Raw genomic sequence first — 16,642 nt, forward strand, 5'->3', positions numbered from 1 at the left:
CAAAAAGTCAATATAGATGTTTTTGGAAAAAAAAAAAAAATCAAAATCAAAAAAAAAATCAAAAAAAAAATCAAAATTAGTGTCAAGGTATCATTATTTTTTTATAATATTAAGAACAATAAATCTTATAATAATTTAGATTATCGAAGACTTTGCTCATTTATTATCAAAAGAAAATTAATTCAATTGCATATCAATTGTTTATCAATTGCAATTACTATGGTCATGAAGATTCATCTTATATTTTATGTATTTCTCATTGAATCTTACACTATAATTAGCATATCAAAAAAGAAGCAATTACCACCACCTCTTGCTATGATAGACAACAACCAAGAGTGTAAAATGAAAGATGTCTTAGATTTAAGGCATTGTCAAAATAAACTCAAATATTTTGTATATTGGTGTGAACATGCTATTAGTAAGAGTACATATAAATCATGTGAGAATCTCACAAATAAGTTAAAATTTGTTCTTACTTTTATTGATAACATCTATCAAAACTAATGGCTAAGCATGGATAATAAGATGGTATAAAAAAAAAGAAATAAGTTCAACAATCAACTCTTGAATACTTTTTATAAGATAGAAAATCAACAAAAGAAAGGGGATAATATATCAAATGCACATATTATTTGAATAAATGGAAATAAATAAAAGTATGTAAAATATATATTAGGTATATGATATCTTCTTTACAAAGCTTCAATGAAGTTTTCCAAATGCAAATTAAATCTTTAGATTTCTTTAAATTTGTCATGTGTTTATTTAAACTTGTCTTATGAGTTTTTTACATTTAAGAAGTTGCATTAGAAGCAACTTCTAACTTGACACTTAGAGTACAACCTTCATAGTTTTTAGAAAGCTTTCATAAGACCTTTTTAGAAGTTAGAGTACATAGAAGTAAGAATGATGCCATCTTCAATTTTATCAATGTCTTTTTTATTTTAACAGCTTTTTTTTTTAATTCTTTTGTTTCTTTGTATTTAGCAATAGCCATTTTAATTCTTTTTTATCTTATATCTATTTCTTCTCAATTTACTTTTTTTCTTTTTAATAAAAAATAAATGTAACATTTTTTATAAGTTTTGTCTATATTCATGCTTTTGACAAATAACTTCTATCATAGAAAATTTGATTTAATTGGATTGATTTGATTTCATATGATTTAAAATTCCATAGTTTGATTTGATTTGATTTAGAATTCCATGGTTTAATTTGATTTGGTATAATCAAATTATTCTTAATTTAGTTTTTGTTAGCTTTGATTTGATGGTGGCTTAAACAAAACCAAATTAACTTAAGAGAATGTTAAAAAGACCCAAGTTTTTACTAAATCAACCCATCCATCCTAACCATCATAAAAAAAAATAAACGACCTCTAGATTTATTTCTCCACTATTAGGTTTGCAACCAATGAAAACCAACCACATTCTTTATGAGTACCATATTCTTCATCAAGGGTGGGTTAATTTTGTGAAAATACAGGTCTATTTTACATTCCCCTTAACTTATGTTGGATAAAGAAGTTCTAATCCTTGCTCTTCAAATCCTCCAATTTTTAGTTTGTCTAAATATTTAAAAACAGTATGTAGCCAATGCATAGCAATCTTTTTTGGTGCAATTGTAAACACCTTGAGAGATTTTGGACTTACCTTGCTCTATGAATGGATGATAATGATTTCACATTTTCATCCCCACTGCCCGGTCTACAGATGGACTCTTGATACCCCTGTATCTACATCAGTATACTCGAGAGTAACAATTAAAGTTATGATACATGTAGACAAAACAAAAACACACATAATTTAGAAGAAAAATCGGATGACTAAATTTTCTGGGTATGAATCGTTGAATTCCAGCAATGACTACAAATGCTACTGTGGCCAATACAAGGTTGCCGACTACAGAATCTCTCTGCCTAGCTAAACTCTACCTGTGGAATCGACTCAAATCTTACACTAGAGCGAAAAAAATCCTGACGTCACACTAGTGAAACGGGAAGTGTATCCTTACAATTGTGCTTGCAAAAGGATGGGGCCAATCCAATTGCTAAACATGTCACTCAATGCTAACTGTACCTCCCCTGAACCATGTTCACAGCTGATCAACCCTGCCAACAGAGGGAAGAAACGCACCAAGTATTGCTCAAATGATGCATCCTTCAAACCACTGACGGCCTGCAATGTTGCAACTACTAGTGGGGCACGTGACACCAACTCCCGCCTCCTCGAGGATCCAAGAGGAACCACCCACCGTGGCTTCTGAATAGATTCATCAGTGGAAGTAGAGATGGCGATGTAAAGCCGTAGTACTTCTTCACAAAGCTCAATCAATCTGGTTTCTACCTCCACGTCTTTAGCTAAACTGGGCTTATCCATAGGCAAGTGCTGCAACATGGCAAGGTATGCTTGGTATGCCTCGCTCTCAAGACGTAGCAATGGGGGATCTGGCATAAGGCGGAGCTCTTGAAGTTGTTGACGAAGAGCATGGTCACCATTCACCTTATGTGCATGAACTGCTACTGTGTGGAGTGTGTCGAGTAACTGCATTGTGTTGGCAGCTGAAAGATGTTCCCCATGAGAATTGTAAATCTCTGTCATAGCCTGATATGACAAAATTCCACAACGTAAGAATAAGAACTATAGACTGACTTCTTTGATCAATTAAATGAGGTAGATTGTACGACTTGCAATCTATCTCAATTGCGACCCAAGGATATACATTCAATAGTTCATGAGACTTGACACCAACTGTGGCGATCTGCGAGTAACACACTATTCGATAATTTTCGGTTAAATACTGAACTGCAGTTTTAGGTCTGATCAAGGAGGGACGAAACATAGCATGGATGAATGGCCTGAATCAATGTGCAGTGTGTCTAAAACTGTACCTCAACTGCATTTCAAGGGAGAGTTCGATACTAAAATGCAGATAACTACCAAGAGTAGGGGACGAACCTGCACAAGCAGTAATTGCACAGCTGTTCGGCACTTCACATCTTGAATGAGATTATGCAAAGCCATTGAAGGCTCATGTCCATCCTGACTTTCAGCGCGAGATGAGACTGAATTTCTAGCCATGTGATTTCCCTGTTCGTCTTGAGCAATCACTACAAGATGGGCAAGGTCAGGAAGAGTTTCCACTGCAGCTTCATGCAGACTTTTGAGAACTTCTTCCCACTTTTCGTCTGAGAAAAGTGTTCCACAATTTCTCATCAGTCGTACAAAGGCAGCCACACCAATGGCTGCTAAGCTTTGGTGGGGGCGTTTGATGAACCCAGTTAATAACGACAAAACCTTGGCCAGGAGGGGGTTGACAACAGTATAGAACTTAACAAACAAGTCTACCACAAGCTGCAGAGCCAATGTACAAGTCTCGTAAAGCCATGCATCCATCTCCAATTCTTCTTGTTCTTTTTCAGTTTCACCATTGTGAGCTGCGTCTGTGGCACGACGAACAGAGTCGAATATAGGAAACAGGACGGAGTCGAACACTTTCTCCCACAAGCCAGCTGAAAACTTATCTCCGTGAAAGCGTAGAGTATCAAAAAGCACTTCAAGTGCACTTTTTCGTATGTCAGGTCGGGGATCAAAAGTGAGCTCCGACAACCCTATAACAAATGATATGTCTATTATGAACAAACAAATAAGGAGAAGTAAAAGCACTACCATGCAGCTCTAGTCTATTTGCTAGAAACCATTAACGAAGTTAAGAGATTTATAAATCGACTAAGAGGAAACCAAAACTAAAACTTGTTATACTTCACGCACCAGATTAGCAAAGATCAAGTGAAATCACTCATTAGAATATCAAAACTAGACTGAGTTTCTAGAATCTCAAAATAGCCCCATGAACAAGTCAAATTCCGACCTACCTGCGAGAAGAGGGAACCAAAAGTAGACGTGATCATCTTTGTCTGTAAAGGTAGGAGACTCATTGTCTCCTACTTTACTTCGTGCAGCAGCACCAAGCTCTCCTTCAGCAAGCTTGAGGGCACAGAACCGAAGAAAAGCTATGGCATTCAAGCTAACATCTTGATTAAACCTGGTGTTGGTAAATGCTATGAGACAGTTCACGCAGTCTGTGAATGTGGTCGTCTCTGTTTCGGTTATGTAAGGGAAATACTCACGAACAATTTTTTCAATTGTCTCAAATGCGAGCAGAACAATGGACTTATGCTCGTCTGTAGCTGCTGTAGTGAAGACCTGCATACATGCCATCATTAATCACAACAGAAGGATGGCATGAACGACCTCATCATCTACACAAATGTTATAATAACACGAGTATTTTTATTATTAATAAAAAAAATTAAGCGTTCAAGACCCCTTCAAAATATTACATCAGTGCATTAATAAGGACGAAGTAAAATCGTTAAACTATCCAGGACGACAATTATCAGTCACATCCTCCCAAAAAGTACCAGGAACATACAGTTGAGTATACAAAATGATGAAGAAAAGTCCGAATGGTAGAATTCATACCATGAACATGATTTTCCAGCCAGATTTGACATTCCCCACACGTGCAAAGACCATTTGAGAAACACATCGGATTATCAGCTCTCGAATTTCAACAGAGCTGCTTTTACGCATGACAATCACGAAAGGCTTCATAAATTCATTCTGAAAGTTGAAATTTGCAAGCTCGTCACGGTCTAGGAACTTCATGGCAAGCTGCCGCAGCGAATCCATCGCATACATTGCAACAGACAGGTTGTCTGAACAGCCGACTGTTACAAAGTAGTTGGCCAATACACTCCACATCTTTGACCAAACCAGCCTAATACGAGTCATGTTGAAATGCCTGCATATTAATAGTGTTAAATACCTTAATGGTGTCATTGTCTAGATTTTAGCCATTGATAGTTATTCAATCGTCACAATAAGCACCCTTACAATGTAGTTGCAAGTTTCATAATTTATTATAATCGAAACCACAACCAATGACTATTAACTTAAAAGTCCCGAACAGATATATCGCAAGTCATGAGCAACACTCACAAAGTGACACAAACTAAAACTGCACAACCACATCCACAGGAAAATAAACAAAAAAAAATGCACTGTTCATAAAACTGAAACAATAATGAAGAGTGAATCACTTACGATATCTCCACAATTTTGGTCAAGCTGAATACCCGAGGGTCACTTGGGGATCGCAATTCCTCCATTGATACTTTGCACAAAGCCTTTACAAAGTCCACAATCGCTTCACTATTCAACCTCTGACTTCGACTAAAGATCTTATTCACCTCAAAGCTACCAATTTGCTCCAACATATTCAAGTTTGAAACAAGATTGTTCATTTGCTCTGTGGTAACAACTCCAGCAGAGCCACCTCCAACGCCAGCGCTATCGTAAGAACCCCTCCGAGCTGCAGCAGCAGCGTACTGCAACTTCCCTAGTGGTTTTCTCCTCAGTACTGGCAAAACTGGACCCTTGACAGACTGCCGTCGATCTAATTCATTCTGAGGGGCAGCGAAGAAGGTAGCATCTGGCGGCGCACCCTCACCAATAAGATGAAGATGCTCGAAGCGCGAAACACAGGTCAAAATATGCTCCCAAGCATCCTGTAAGTAGTTCCCGTCTTCATCTGCGATTGAAATAATTGCCTGTGATGTAACAGTGGATATTAGAGAACCTCATAAATTCTCGTGTAGCAAAAATGTACATAAAGCAACTGAGATCCTTCAACTGTACATTTGGAGGTCGCGTATTCAAATAAAACGTTTGTAAATAACATAGCCAGGACCATAAAAGCGTCAATACCTTGATAGCGTCAATATTCTTTTGCTTGATATCTGCAGCAGAATGAAGTGATGTAAACTTTGCAAGGGACGTAAGGAATGCGTCACGCTGTGTTCGCATACACAATACGGCTGTAATGTGAACTGCATGACGGAAGCCCTCGAGACATTGGAAAGTAACAACCTCATCTTCACTTTTGTCCAGCGGCACACTGAATGCCACTAGCATGGGAGCCCATGAAACATCAACCATGGGCCTTAATAGCTCTACATCTGATGCGGCATAATATATCGACCTGCAAGGAACATCGTGTAAATATTCTTGAGAGTATTCAGTCATTTTCACTACCTCATTACGTATCTTCATGATCACACAAATAATCCTACACCATACAACAATTATTACCCCATCAATCCAACCTCAAGTTGCTAATAGGAGCACAGCACCAATGTGAACGCATGCATACGATAGGCAATTTCCAACATCCTCGAACAATAATGAAATAAACGATTTAACGCTGGTGTAAGCAAATAAATCTAATTTTTCTACTTATAGAAAAAAAAAAATCTTACTCCGATTTCCCAGCCTTGGCTTTAAACTGCTCCTGCATATGACGAATGACATCATCACTTGTCTCCATGATCTTAGAATCCTCGCGAGGCTTCCGCACAACAATATTTAGGATGGCATCTAACCCTAGCATCCTGTTCAAATTAGCAGGCTGCTGCTTACTAGGAGCCAAAGCATCTGCCTTCATTTTGATTTCATTGGATACTATTCGATCATACAAACTACTCATAAAGTCCTCTGGAATGTCCCGACCATCATCAATCCCGCGGTTATTGCGAATGAACTCTGCCTTGGACATCTGACAAGTACACAATATGGCAGGTAAGTTGCAAAATACCAATCCTTACGTAGTAGTTTGTAACGTTGAAAGTGAGTGCTTAATGGGCAATCAAGCAGGTTTTACGAACCAAACTTAACGTAATTATACAAAAGATTATGAAAATCGGAAAAGGCCAAAGTATATCGTAAAAGTCTAGGATCAGCAGAACTCAGAGCAAAAATATGCACACTTGAACGCAGTGTGAAATTGCAACAGATCACTGACCTTGGTCTTGACCATGGGGTTGTGAGCATCAGTATTGAGCATGATCACAGAGTAAGCAAGAACGTAAGCTGTATCTGCACTGCTGAATGCCTTCGGATTGCATTTTGTGAATCTCTCGGCGAATTTTTCCATGATTCTATCAATTTTCTGAGCCTCTCCAGGTAATCTGAATCCCAACAAAAATGCTCTGATGGCTTCATCAAACTCCATCCCTTGAAAATGAAAAGAGTCCACGTAAGCGTGCATCACTTTGAGAGAAAAGTCTTCCTTTTCTCCAAGATAATCTCCAATCATAGCTTTATCCAAGCCAGTGCCGTCCCGGAGAAACTTAGCCACTTCCTCAGGAGTTTCTCCAACTTTATGGACTTTCATGAGAAATTCAATACCCTTACGAGGCTTCTTGTTGAACAATGCAATGCCTTCCTGCAAATCAAATACATCGTCTACTCTTTAGTCATTTTTATTCCAAAAACACGCGCAAGTATAAATCACATTAGGTTTGATTGTTCAGGTTGACCAGCACCTGGACTTCTAACTTGTGAGCACGTCGTTGCTCAAAGGTGGCTGCTTCTGATGTCTCCTCAGCTGCACGACTTTCAGAGGTACTGGTGGTTTCCCCGTTTTTCTCACCATTCTTGTCGCTAGCTTTCTCACCATTGACCTCCCCATTTTCAGTTCCTGGAGCTGTTGGAGCTGCTGGAATCGAAGCAGTGTCAACAACCTCACTTATGTTTTCTTCACCATCGTTGGATTTTATATATGGGGAAGAATCTGTAAGCCGCAATTGACGATTTAACCAATTCCCCATGGACCGTAAAACCCCAACCAAGCACTTGATAGCTGCTAACTTAAAGGCCGCATCCTGGACAGGGTTCAAGCTGGTCTCTGCACCATTAGGTACACCTTGCGCAGTCTTCAGCAGACCATTGACCATCCTGCACATCTTAATCAAGTTGACGATCAATCTCCATACGGCTGGTATCTTCAAGATTGCCTTAGCTTCCTCATGCATAAAAGGAGCACAGCGAGAACAATAAGATCTAGAAAGAAAACCAAAAACATTATGAGAACAAGAAGAGCGAATATGAACTTGCCTTTCAAAAATGTTAGACGAATCTACGTCACAGTCATAATTGACAAAAATATCCACCAAAATTTGTGGATCCACGCAAAGCTTTTCCAAAAAGCGTAGTACTATCGTTTTCTGAGAAAAATTGGGGTGCGCGACATTTTCCAGTACTCGAAGTACGATCATGGGGAAAAAGACTCCAATTTCTGCCTTGAGACCAGCCCTAAATCTAGAAACTAGGCTCATAAAAATAGAACAAGAGAGCTGGAAAACATTCATCATCGATGATGCACTATTTTTCAATAGCGAAAGACAAAGGTATTGCTTAATGGCTCCCAAAAACCTGCATTAATCAATCATAAGTTGTCAATAAATCATGATAAACATTCACAACCATCTACTGATAGCAAGGTATCTCAAAATAGCAGAAACAAGCAATGAAATTACCGTTCTCCTCTCGGAAAGAACTGTTAGTAGTTCCTCTTCAAATTACAAGAAAAATTGGGTGCTCATTTTCAGGTTTTTTCAGGGTATTCAATTGCCAAATTTCATGATTCTGCACAAAACATAGGCTCGCATTTTGCTAACCTAAAATCAGTGGCAAGGTTGTGCTCGATCACAAAGCCAACCACTATAGACAAGAATAACACCATAAACATCGGATTCTAAGCCAGCTGTAGATTCCAGGCTGTTGTACGTAATCCTTAACAATCTGCCTCATTGGATTGTGTGAGCCTTAAACTTAATTTCGGTGTATGAGCCAGGTATTCTTTAGATGGCTTGCAAGCTAGTTATCGTGAGATTTTCTTTGAACACTAGATTGTCAAGCATCCTAACCTATATATGCCTCGAACGCGCTGAATTCCAATCCAATATTAACATTACAAATCTGCTCTTCGGATGAAGAGCCCGGAGAATGCTTGTACCTGTCGCTGGTTCGAAAAACTGTTCCAGCATTTTCCAACATAATCTTAAGGAGCTCCAATGCTACGATCTTCCCACGAATGGCAAACGGGTCAGCGAGGCCTTCTTGAGGGGCATTCTTCATGGAGAGCTTACAAAGCGCCCTAAATACCAAGAAGGCGTCCCTGCGTAATTTATTGTTAATCTGAACATCTGCATCCCCGTCTTTATCTACCTCTGAATCAGCCAATTCCACGCCTTTCTTATTTTTATCAAGCGCAGTCTTGTACATATTGAGCTCCCAGTATCTGGCCTCTAACATGTCTTTGTCAGTGGATTCTAAAACATCATTCGAGCTACTGCTGTCTGCGCCTGTGGCTGTATCAAACGCGCCGTCATATTTCATTGATTTCATGGACTTTAAAGCTGGGACTGGACTTATCACGCCTTCAATATCCTGAACAACTTTGGTAATAAAGCCCTGGACAAACTGCGTGACATTTGTATCTGTATTTGACCGCTCAGCTGGCTCCATAAGGTCTGCTACAACGATTGGCTGCACCATCACATTGGATGAATCTGCTTCCATTCTCTGGAATACTATCACTAACATTTGCGTGAGGGATGCTTTTGCTGTACTTTGATTCACCGGAGACTTGCTGCCCAAATATATGTTATAGCAAGTACGGACTGCTTTTAACAAGCTATCCCCATGCACTCGCAATGAGGTGGAAGTCACCGCGGAGAGCAGAGTTTTCATAACCAGCAATTCAATGCCATCCTCTGCCATATCGTAACACTTACACACTCCTTCCATGACCTGCGCATGCCATCCCGTTTGTTTCCTCAAAATTCTACAACATTCCCAAATGCGAGTGAAATAACAAATACAGGGGCCTCAACATGTTTTACATTCAGCATGTTGCCACTCAGTGCCGTACACAGCTGAACTTAGACATGAACAAGACTCGCAAAAGGAGAAGACAGGTAGTATTGGTCACGATTGAGAACGATTAGAATTTGCGGCATATCAAAATAGGAATTATCTTGCAAGGGCACAAAGATTTTATTTCAATTCCTGCATTGAACCGAACGGCACAGCACAGTCGTCCAAGAAGACTGCCTATTCGTAGACTACACAACTCAACCTGCTGGAGGAAGGGAGAAGGAAAACGCACCTCCAATAAAAGTTTGTTATCAGGCGTCAGAGTATCCATTTCACCCCGCAAGTGTCCATGCGCAATCAGCTTCTGAAGACAATCCAAGGCCGGTTCCACAACCTTAGGATACGCAGTTTCACAAGCCCCGATCAAAGGCTGCAGGATCAACTCCGCATTAGCTGCACTATAACACAAGCTATTATCCTCATACAAAGGACTCTCGAACGCAGTCGCGGCAGCTTCTAAGCTATTCGCACCCAGTTTCTCAATCGCGGCTTTGGCCTCCTGCGCCAGCTTACTGTGCTTGCGCCATGCGGAATTCTTAATAACCTTGTCCAATGCTGGTGATACTACTTTCTCCAGCTTCGAGCGCGCCTTCCCGGCTGGTGATTCCGTCGCCATCGCTGGCGGATCCAACCTCCCCTGACCTCACTCTCTCTCACCACTACTCTTCCCGATCACGTCCACAAACTTCGCCCTGCAACCATCTAAACCACCAAGCCTGCCACCAACACCGAAAAATCACACCGATATCTCTGCTTCAGCACCATTTCCAACGATTTCACCCTCGATAAACTAGCATCCCGCAAGCGAAACGGCGATCTCTCACAGACACGCTGAGGACGCGGATCCCACAAGAGCTTAGAGTCGGTTCGTAGGGTTTGAGAGCAATGTGCATGAAGCTCCCCTCGATCCTGATGCCTCAAGCTGGATCTGAAACCAGCCTGGAGCTCTCTCGGCAAGTTCGTCGACGAACAAAGGGAAACTGAACGCGACTCGCCGACTACTTCTGTCGTGTTCCTCTCTGGAATCCGTCAGGTGCGTCCGACGAAGTGGGCATGCCCAGAGGGATTTCGACGAAAGTGTGCGCTCAGCCTCGGCGGTCTTCGTCCAAGCTCGCTGCCTTGTGATGATTAAGCCTGAACTGATGATTGATTGTAGGAATATTTCTTGTTCGGAGGGAGGTTGGCCTGCTCTCAGTTAGGCTGACGTGGTTATCTTTTTCATTCTGGTGACATAGTCATCTTTTAAGTCGGATGACGTGGCCATTTCCATACATATATATATTCAATTCACAACTGTGCAGAAATGTGTTGACCTGGCCCCCTTTGTCAGGGATAGAAACCGAGCCTTCCTCCCATGAACCATAGATTCATATACTGGGGATCACATATATATATATATATATATATACATATACAAGAATGTTAAATAGCCCCAAGTTTTCACTAAATTGACTTATTTTTAAAACATGTGTTGTTGGGCAACAAATTTTGATCAGTAGATTTTTAAAAAAAAATTATAGTTTTAATTATAGTTCAAATTTACATTCAAGTAAAATAAACTAAAAGACTGAGTGAATAAGGGATTTAAATTGTCACTTTTTAGTACACAAGATATACTAAAATTTTAATTTAAAACATCTGAAAATAGTACTGTTGTTTCATCATCAGGTGATATTAATTTTCCTTTTTTTTTTTTAATGGTTTGGAATCTGATTCTTCACTAGAAGCTGAAATTTTTCTTATGATTTAATTATTTTTACTTATAAAGTAAAATATTAATAAAAAATAATAAACAACATAAAGAACTACTGGAAAAAATTAAGTAGTTAGATGATTCATTATCTAAACATTATGTTACTTTTTACACCACCATAAAAGCATTCATGATTAAAAAAAATAAAACAAAGTCATGTGAACATCGAATGATCAATGGGTAACAAAACTATACTAAATAGTACTGAATTAGAATTGCTGTGAAGTGAAATATACGGTGTGTTTGTAAAATCGATATTTATAAAACATTTAAAGCATGCTAATTTAGTGGTAAAATTATAGGTAAAATTAAAGATAAAACTCATAACTCCTTTTTTGAGTATTTTTTAATGAAGTAAATCATCATCAAATATCTAAACAAACACAAAGAAATGATTAATCCGAGTTTAACTAATTGAAATTATATTTGGTATAATGAGTATGATACAGGGGATCAGTTTCAAACATTATGTTTACCAGATTATATTGTGTACAAATGAACAAAGAATGCAGACATATTTTCGAATCATTGATTTTATTGAGTAATTCATACAATTTTCACTAATGTAAATAAATAGCTAAATTTAATAAGTGTAGAATTGAGTATTTATTAGAATTTCTTTGCAAAATTTTTGGTCACGTTAAGCAACAAATTTGATGCAAGCTAAGAGGAATAATTATAATTTGTATATCTTTTTAACATAAAAATCTTAAATAATCATTTGTTATGCTTATGCATTTCATAGGATTTAACTGAAGCATTTATTATTATTTGGATTCAGATGATAGTTTTTTTTATTTTTTACATGAGAGCATGATTCAAAAATCTTGAGACAACTCTTGAAGTCATGCAAAATGAGATGCATAGTTCTTAAAATGATTAAATCTTATAGTTAAAAAGGACAAAACGAACTACAATTTGCATTAGGTGAAATAAACACCTTACTTTATTTTACTTCATTACAGAGGTATCAGATTTCGATTAAAAAAAACAACGTTAAATAATACAAAAAATGGAAAAATCATCACCAAACGTTAAAAACTTGAACTGATTTGAGCAATGGGGAAAAGGAGGGGAACTGGGTCTCTGTATAAAATGGAGCATTAGATTCATTAGTCTTCTGCATTAAGAAATGATGTCCCACTCAAGATGCGAAAACCACTGGGGACGTGAATAAGGCCACCTGGATAGTTGAGGACATGAAGTAGGGCACCTGGATTGCATTGGGACGTGGTTTACCCTAAAGCACGACAAAGGGCGTCGGAGATCTTCTTTCGGCAGGCGTTCTGTGTGCGTCGTCGTCGCGTGCTGCTTGTTGCGAACCCTCCACCGCCTCCTCCTCGCACACCAAACTTTGCCCACTATTCTCAAAGCTTTTCACGATGGGGTACGTCTACTTATTAGAATCTTCAACCAGATTTTTTCAGGAAAGTATTGCGATCTTTGTGTTCCAGTTTTAGGGTTTTGTTGGTTCGTGCGGGTCGAGAGATTAGAGGCGAGGTTGAACATGGACTGGGCTGAAGTTTTTGTTTGCTTCATGCAGGAAGACGCGGGGTATGGGAGCTGGACGTAAACTCAAGAACCACCGCAGGGCTCAGTTGTGGGCTGACAAGTCTTACAAGAAGTCCCACTTGGGTAACGAGTGGAAGAAGCCCTTTGCTGGTTCTTCTCATGCCAAGGGCATCGTCCTTGAGAAAATGTGAGCGCATCTTGCCTCTTACTTTGTTTATGTAGGTCAACAGATCGTTTTTGATCTTGTGAAATGTAATAGAGATTGAAGTATTTGCGAATTGGCTTAGTTTATAGTGGTTAGGGTTATGTAATTTAGGGAGCTCTTTTGAACATCTTGAACCCTGAGCTTGCATCTATCTTTCGCTTAAAACGTGTTTAATGAACTCGGCAGTCTTCTCGTTTTACGAGGACTTCGAGTGTCTATTGCCCAATTGTCTCTATGAAACCGCCAGCACTGATCATTTATCTTTTCCTTTTTTTGTTTGGCAGCGGTATTGAGGCTAAGCAGCCCAACTCTGCTATCCGTAAGTGTGCTAGGGTCCAGCTTATCAAGAACGGAAAGAAGATTGCTGCTTTCGTGCCCAACGATGGTTGTTTGAACTACATCGAGGAGAACGTAAGCCTTCGGCTTATCACGTCAATGACATGATACTTGCTATGATCTCAAGTTGTCCATTTACGAATTCATTATTAATCTTGTGATCTGTAAGTTTTCTCTGCACAATGCATCGTTTCGGGACCAGGCGAGCATTTGCTTACGTTCTCATTATTTGATTGTGCAGGATGAAGTGCTTATCGCCGGATTCGGTCGTAAGGGACATGCCGTCGGAGACATTCCTGGAGTCCGTTTCAAAGTGGTTAAGGTATCTGGTGTGTCACTCCTTGCGCTCTTCAAGGAGAAGAAGGAGAAGCCACGATCATAGAGAATCAATTAGGGACTACTTTTTGATCTGTAGTTGGTTGAGGCTGTCTGCAGTCGGGTAACCTTATTTTCAGTTTGTCACAACCTTTCAATGGAATGAGCAAGCTGATGAGCCAATTTGATCGGCCTTCAATTACATACAATCATGATTCGAACACTGGTTCAGTAATTATGATCGTAGCAACTGTCGTGTACAAGTCGTGAAACGTGTGATAATGGCCAGCTGACGTACAGTGATTGGCCACTATTTTCTATCCTCATTTATTTTTACACAGTATTTTAAAACTTAAACCCCTCACCTCTGCGTTCCATGTGTTTGGATGTACGGTCGTCTATTTCTTCGCTAGATGGGTTTAAGATGTCATGTTGGTTACAATTGACCTGCAACTATTCAATCAGGTATCACGTCAGTTGTTTTTAGGGTGTATGTAACTTGTGAACGTGAGTTTACAAGTCCGTGTGTTGTTTGTTTGTTATGTTGGGTACATTCTTAGTCATTCACAGGATTTGCAACTATGCGAGATCATTTTAACATCCGTAGGAACTTTCGGGAGCTGGATGTATTGAGTTTTGCTGTTGAGTCTGCAAGCGTCGCCAAGAGAAATGTATATATTCAAGAGGACTGTGCCCAATTAAGAAATGTAATATCTTCTGCAACAACAGTGCGAATTCTGAAATGGGGATTTTTCTTATTCATCGATATCATTATTTCAAACTTCTTGTGTGAACAACATTCATATGGGTAAATTCAAATTGGACCATTATCGATTCTTGTTGAGATACGATGGTCTCAAAGTAAACAAATTTGTGTTGTGAACTTCTATGAAAAAAAATTACAAATAAGAAGTCATGATACAATGGCACTGACACTTAGCATAGTAATAGTGTTTGAGAGGGTTAAGGGTTTAGGGTTTGGGGATTGGCGGACTATTTAATAGAATTACATTTATTAATTTTTGTGTATTTATAGTCACAAAGTAATTAAAGTTTTAATTTTAAAGTTATATATAAGTGAACATTTAGATGGGTGATAATGATTAAAGAACAATAGGTAGCTAGTTAGATTTTGAACTTCATGAAAATCAATTATTTGAAATTTAGAAAATAGAAAAAATATATCATTATAAGATAGTCCAAAATTCATATACAAAATTTATATACAAATATATATATATATATATATATATATATATGTATACAAGAAAAAAAAATTCCTTCAATATTTTTAAATCAAATAAACTATTTATATATTCTTTAATATTTAATATAGATGTGTATAAAGTATGGTTATTGATAAATATATTTAATTTTTCACAAATATTCTATAATAAATAATATATATATATATATATATATATATATTACTTGTGAAAATTTATTATGAATTAATATCTTATAAAAATATTTTAACTAACAAGAATATGTATAATCATTTAAATTTTGGTTAAACAAGTTCATATTTTTTTAATGTATAAAACAAGAAAATAAATAAAATAAGATTTTACAATTTCTTATCAAAAAGATATTAAAAAACTTTCAATAGATTGAATATATCAAGGAAATATAAAATATATTCACTTATTTTTATTTATTAATTTATTTTTATAATAATAATTTAAAGTTACACTATTATTAAAATGTACTACTAAGATCAATGTAATGTTAATTTTCTTTGACTTATATGGTCCATCCTTGATGCATATTACCTCAATAAATGATAAAATCAAATATGTCAAGAAAAATTGCAGTTTCCAAAAATATTCAAAAAATACATTAGTAAGTATTAATTATTAATTATTAAGAGAATTTATAAAATAATATTCATCTCTTCAATGAATTCACCTTAATAAGTATTAATTTGGATGAAAGTAAGGCTATGAAATTTTATAACTTAGATGAAATTAAATTATGTCTATCATTCACAGATCATATTGTGGTTGGCATTTACAATATTGTATATAACTCACAATATCTTGAGATATCATCTATTTCACATCATATAAACATTACTTGCTACAAACTCCATCAATCTCTTTGAAATTTAAACTTCAAGTTTTTTTGCATCAATTGCTTTGTATTCCAATATTATGTCATGTGAAGATTTAGCAATATTATGATGTCACAAATTTATAATTTGATGATTTAGAAAGATTGAAAGTTTAAGTCTATAATAGAAAAGGACTATCAAATTGCTTTGGTGCAAAAGAAAGAGATCCTTTGGTATCATCAAAGGTTGGTGTTTAGTGGACAAAATATTACCAAAAGGGCTTTGATTGCATGGATTAATTCTACTTATTATGCTTCAACTTCTAAGGTGAACATTTATAGATTACTAAAGATGAAGAGTTTATTGGATATTGATGTTTAACATCTAGTTATTTCAAAGTGCATAAAGAAAGCTCAATGTCCACAAGTAAACCAAGCTATTTTCATTGAATTTGAGCTTATGGATGATTATAATGTTGTTTTATTTGTCAATCTTGTAATTTCTGCTATAAAGAGATTTCATGGTTATCCTAAAGGAAGGGTGAAAAAGAGCTTTAATTTTTACATTGATGGGTAGACAAATTTAAAAGAGAATACATATTAAAGAGGTATATTTGTCATAGAAAAGATGGATTTGCTGATACTTCTTCTGAGACCTTGAAGAAGATAGAAGAAATTAAAACT

The 16,642-nt window shown here is 37.3% G+C and overlaps 2 protein-coding genes across 2 annotated transcripts; one reads left to right on the plus strand and one right to left on the minus strand.

Annotated features, from left to right (window-relative positions):
• Window positions 1–1,807: 1,807 nt before the first annotated feature.
• Window positions 1,808–10,749, minus strand: LOC112284615 (brefeldin A-inhibited guanine nucleotide-exchange protein 3). The gene is made up of 12 exons (XM_024524586.3): window positions 10,018–10,749; window positions 8,863–9,659; window positions 7,962–8,279; window positions 7,391–7,802; window positions 6,868–7,290; window positions 6,326–6,621; window positions 5,775–6,048; window positions 5,112–5,617; window positions 4,488–4,809; window positions 3,878–4,208; window positions 2,961–3,613; window positions 1,808–2,606 (listed from the first exon to the last, which is right to left on the minus strand). The coding sequence occupies exons 1-12, from the start codon at window positions 10,399–10,401 to the stop codon at window positions 2,013–2,015; spliced, it is 5,310 nt and encodes a 1,769-aa protein (XP_024380354.1). The 5' UTR covers window positions 10,402–10,749; the 3' UTR covers window positions 1,808–2,012.
• Window positions 10,750–12,821: 2,072 nt separating this feature from the next.
• LOC112284619 (small ribosomal subunit protein uS12) lies at window positions 12,822–14,115 on the plus strand. The gene is made up of 4 exons (XM_024524599.3): window positions 12,822–12,925; window positions 13,082–13,237; window positions 13,540–13,666; window positions 13,833–14,115. The coding sequence occupies exons 1-4, from the start codon at window positions 12,921–12,923 to the stop codon at window positions 13,971–13,973; spliced, it is 429 nt and encodes a 142-aa protein (XP_024380367.1). The 5' UTR covers window positions 12,822–12,920; the 3' UTR covers window positions 13,974–14,115.
• The last annotated feature ends 2,527 nt before the right edge of the window (window positions 14,116–16,642 follow it).

This window comes from Physcomitrium patens, chromosome 7, assembly GCF_059467195.1.
Source record: "Physcomitrium patens ecotype Gransden chromosome 7, ASM5946719v1, whole genome shotgun sequence".
NCBI lineage: Eukaryota > Viridiplantae > Streptophyta > Bryopsida > Funariales > Funariaceae > Physcomitrium > Physcomitrium patens.

Bases quoted from the DNA above. Each gene is read 5' to 3' on its own strand.
- LOC112284615 (XM_024524586.3), bottom strand. From the start codon at position 10,401: ATGGCGACGGAATCACCAGCCGGGAAGGCGCGCTCGAAGCTGGAGAAA. The intron at 9,660-10,017 runs GTGCGTTTTCCT...TGGCATGCGCAG, and splicing joins ATAACAAACTTTTATTGGAG to GTCATGGAAGGAGTGTGTAA. The intron at 6,049-6,325 runs GTAAGATTTTTT...TGTTCCTTGCAG, and splicing joins GCCAAGGCTGGGAAATCGGA to GTCGATATATTATGCCGCAT.
- LOC112284619 (XM_024524599.3), top strand. The intron at 13,238-13,539 runs GTGAGCGCATCT...TTTGTTTGGCAG, and splicing joins GGCATCGTCCTTGAGAAAAT to CGGTATTGAGGCTAAGCAGC. The intron at 13,667-13,832 runs GTAAGCCTTCGG...TTGATTGTGCAG, and splicing joins TGAACTACATCGAGGAGAAC to GATGAAGTGCTTATCGCCGG.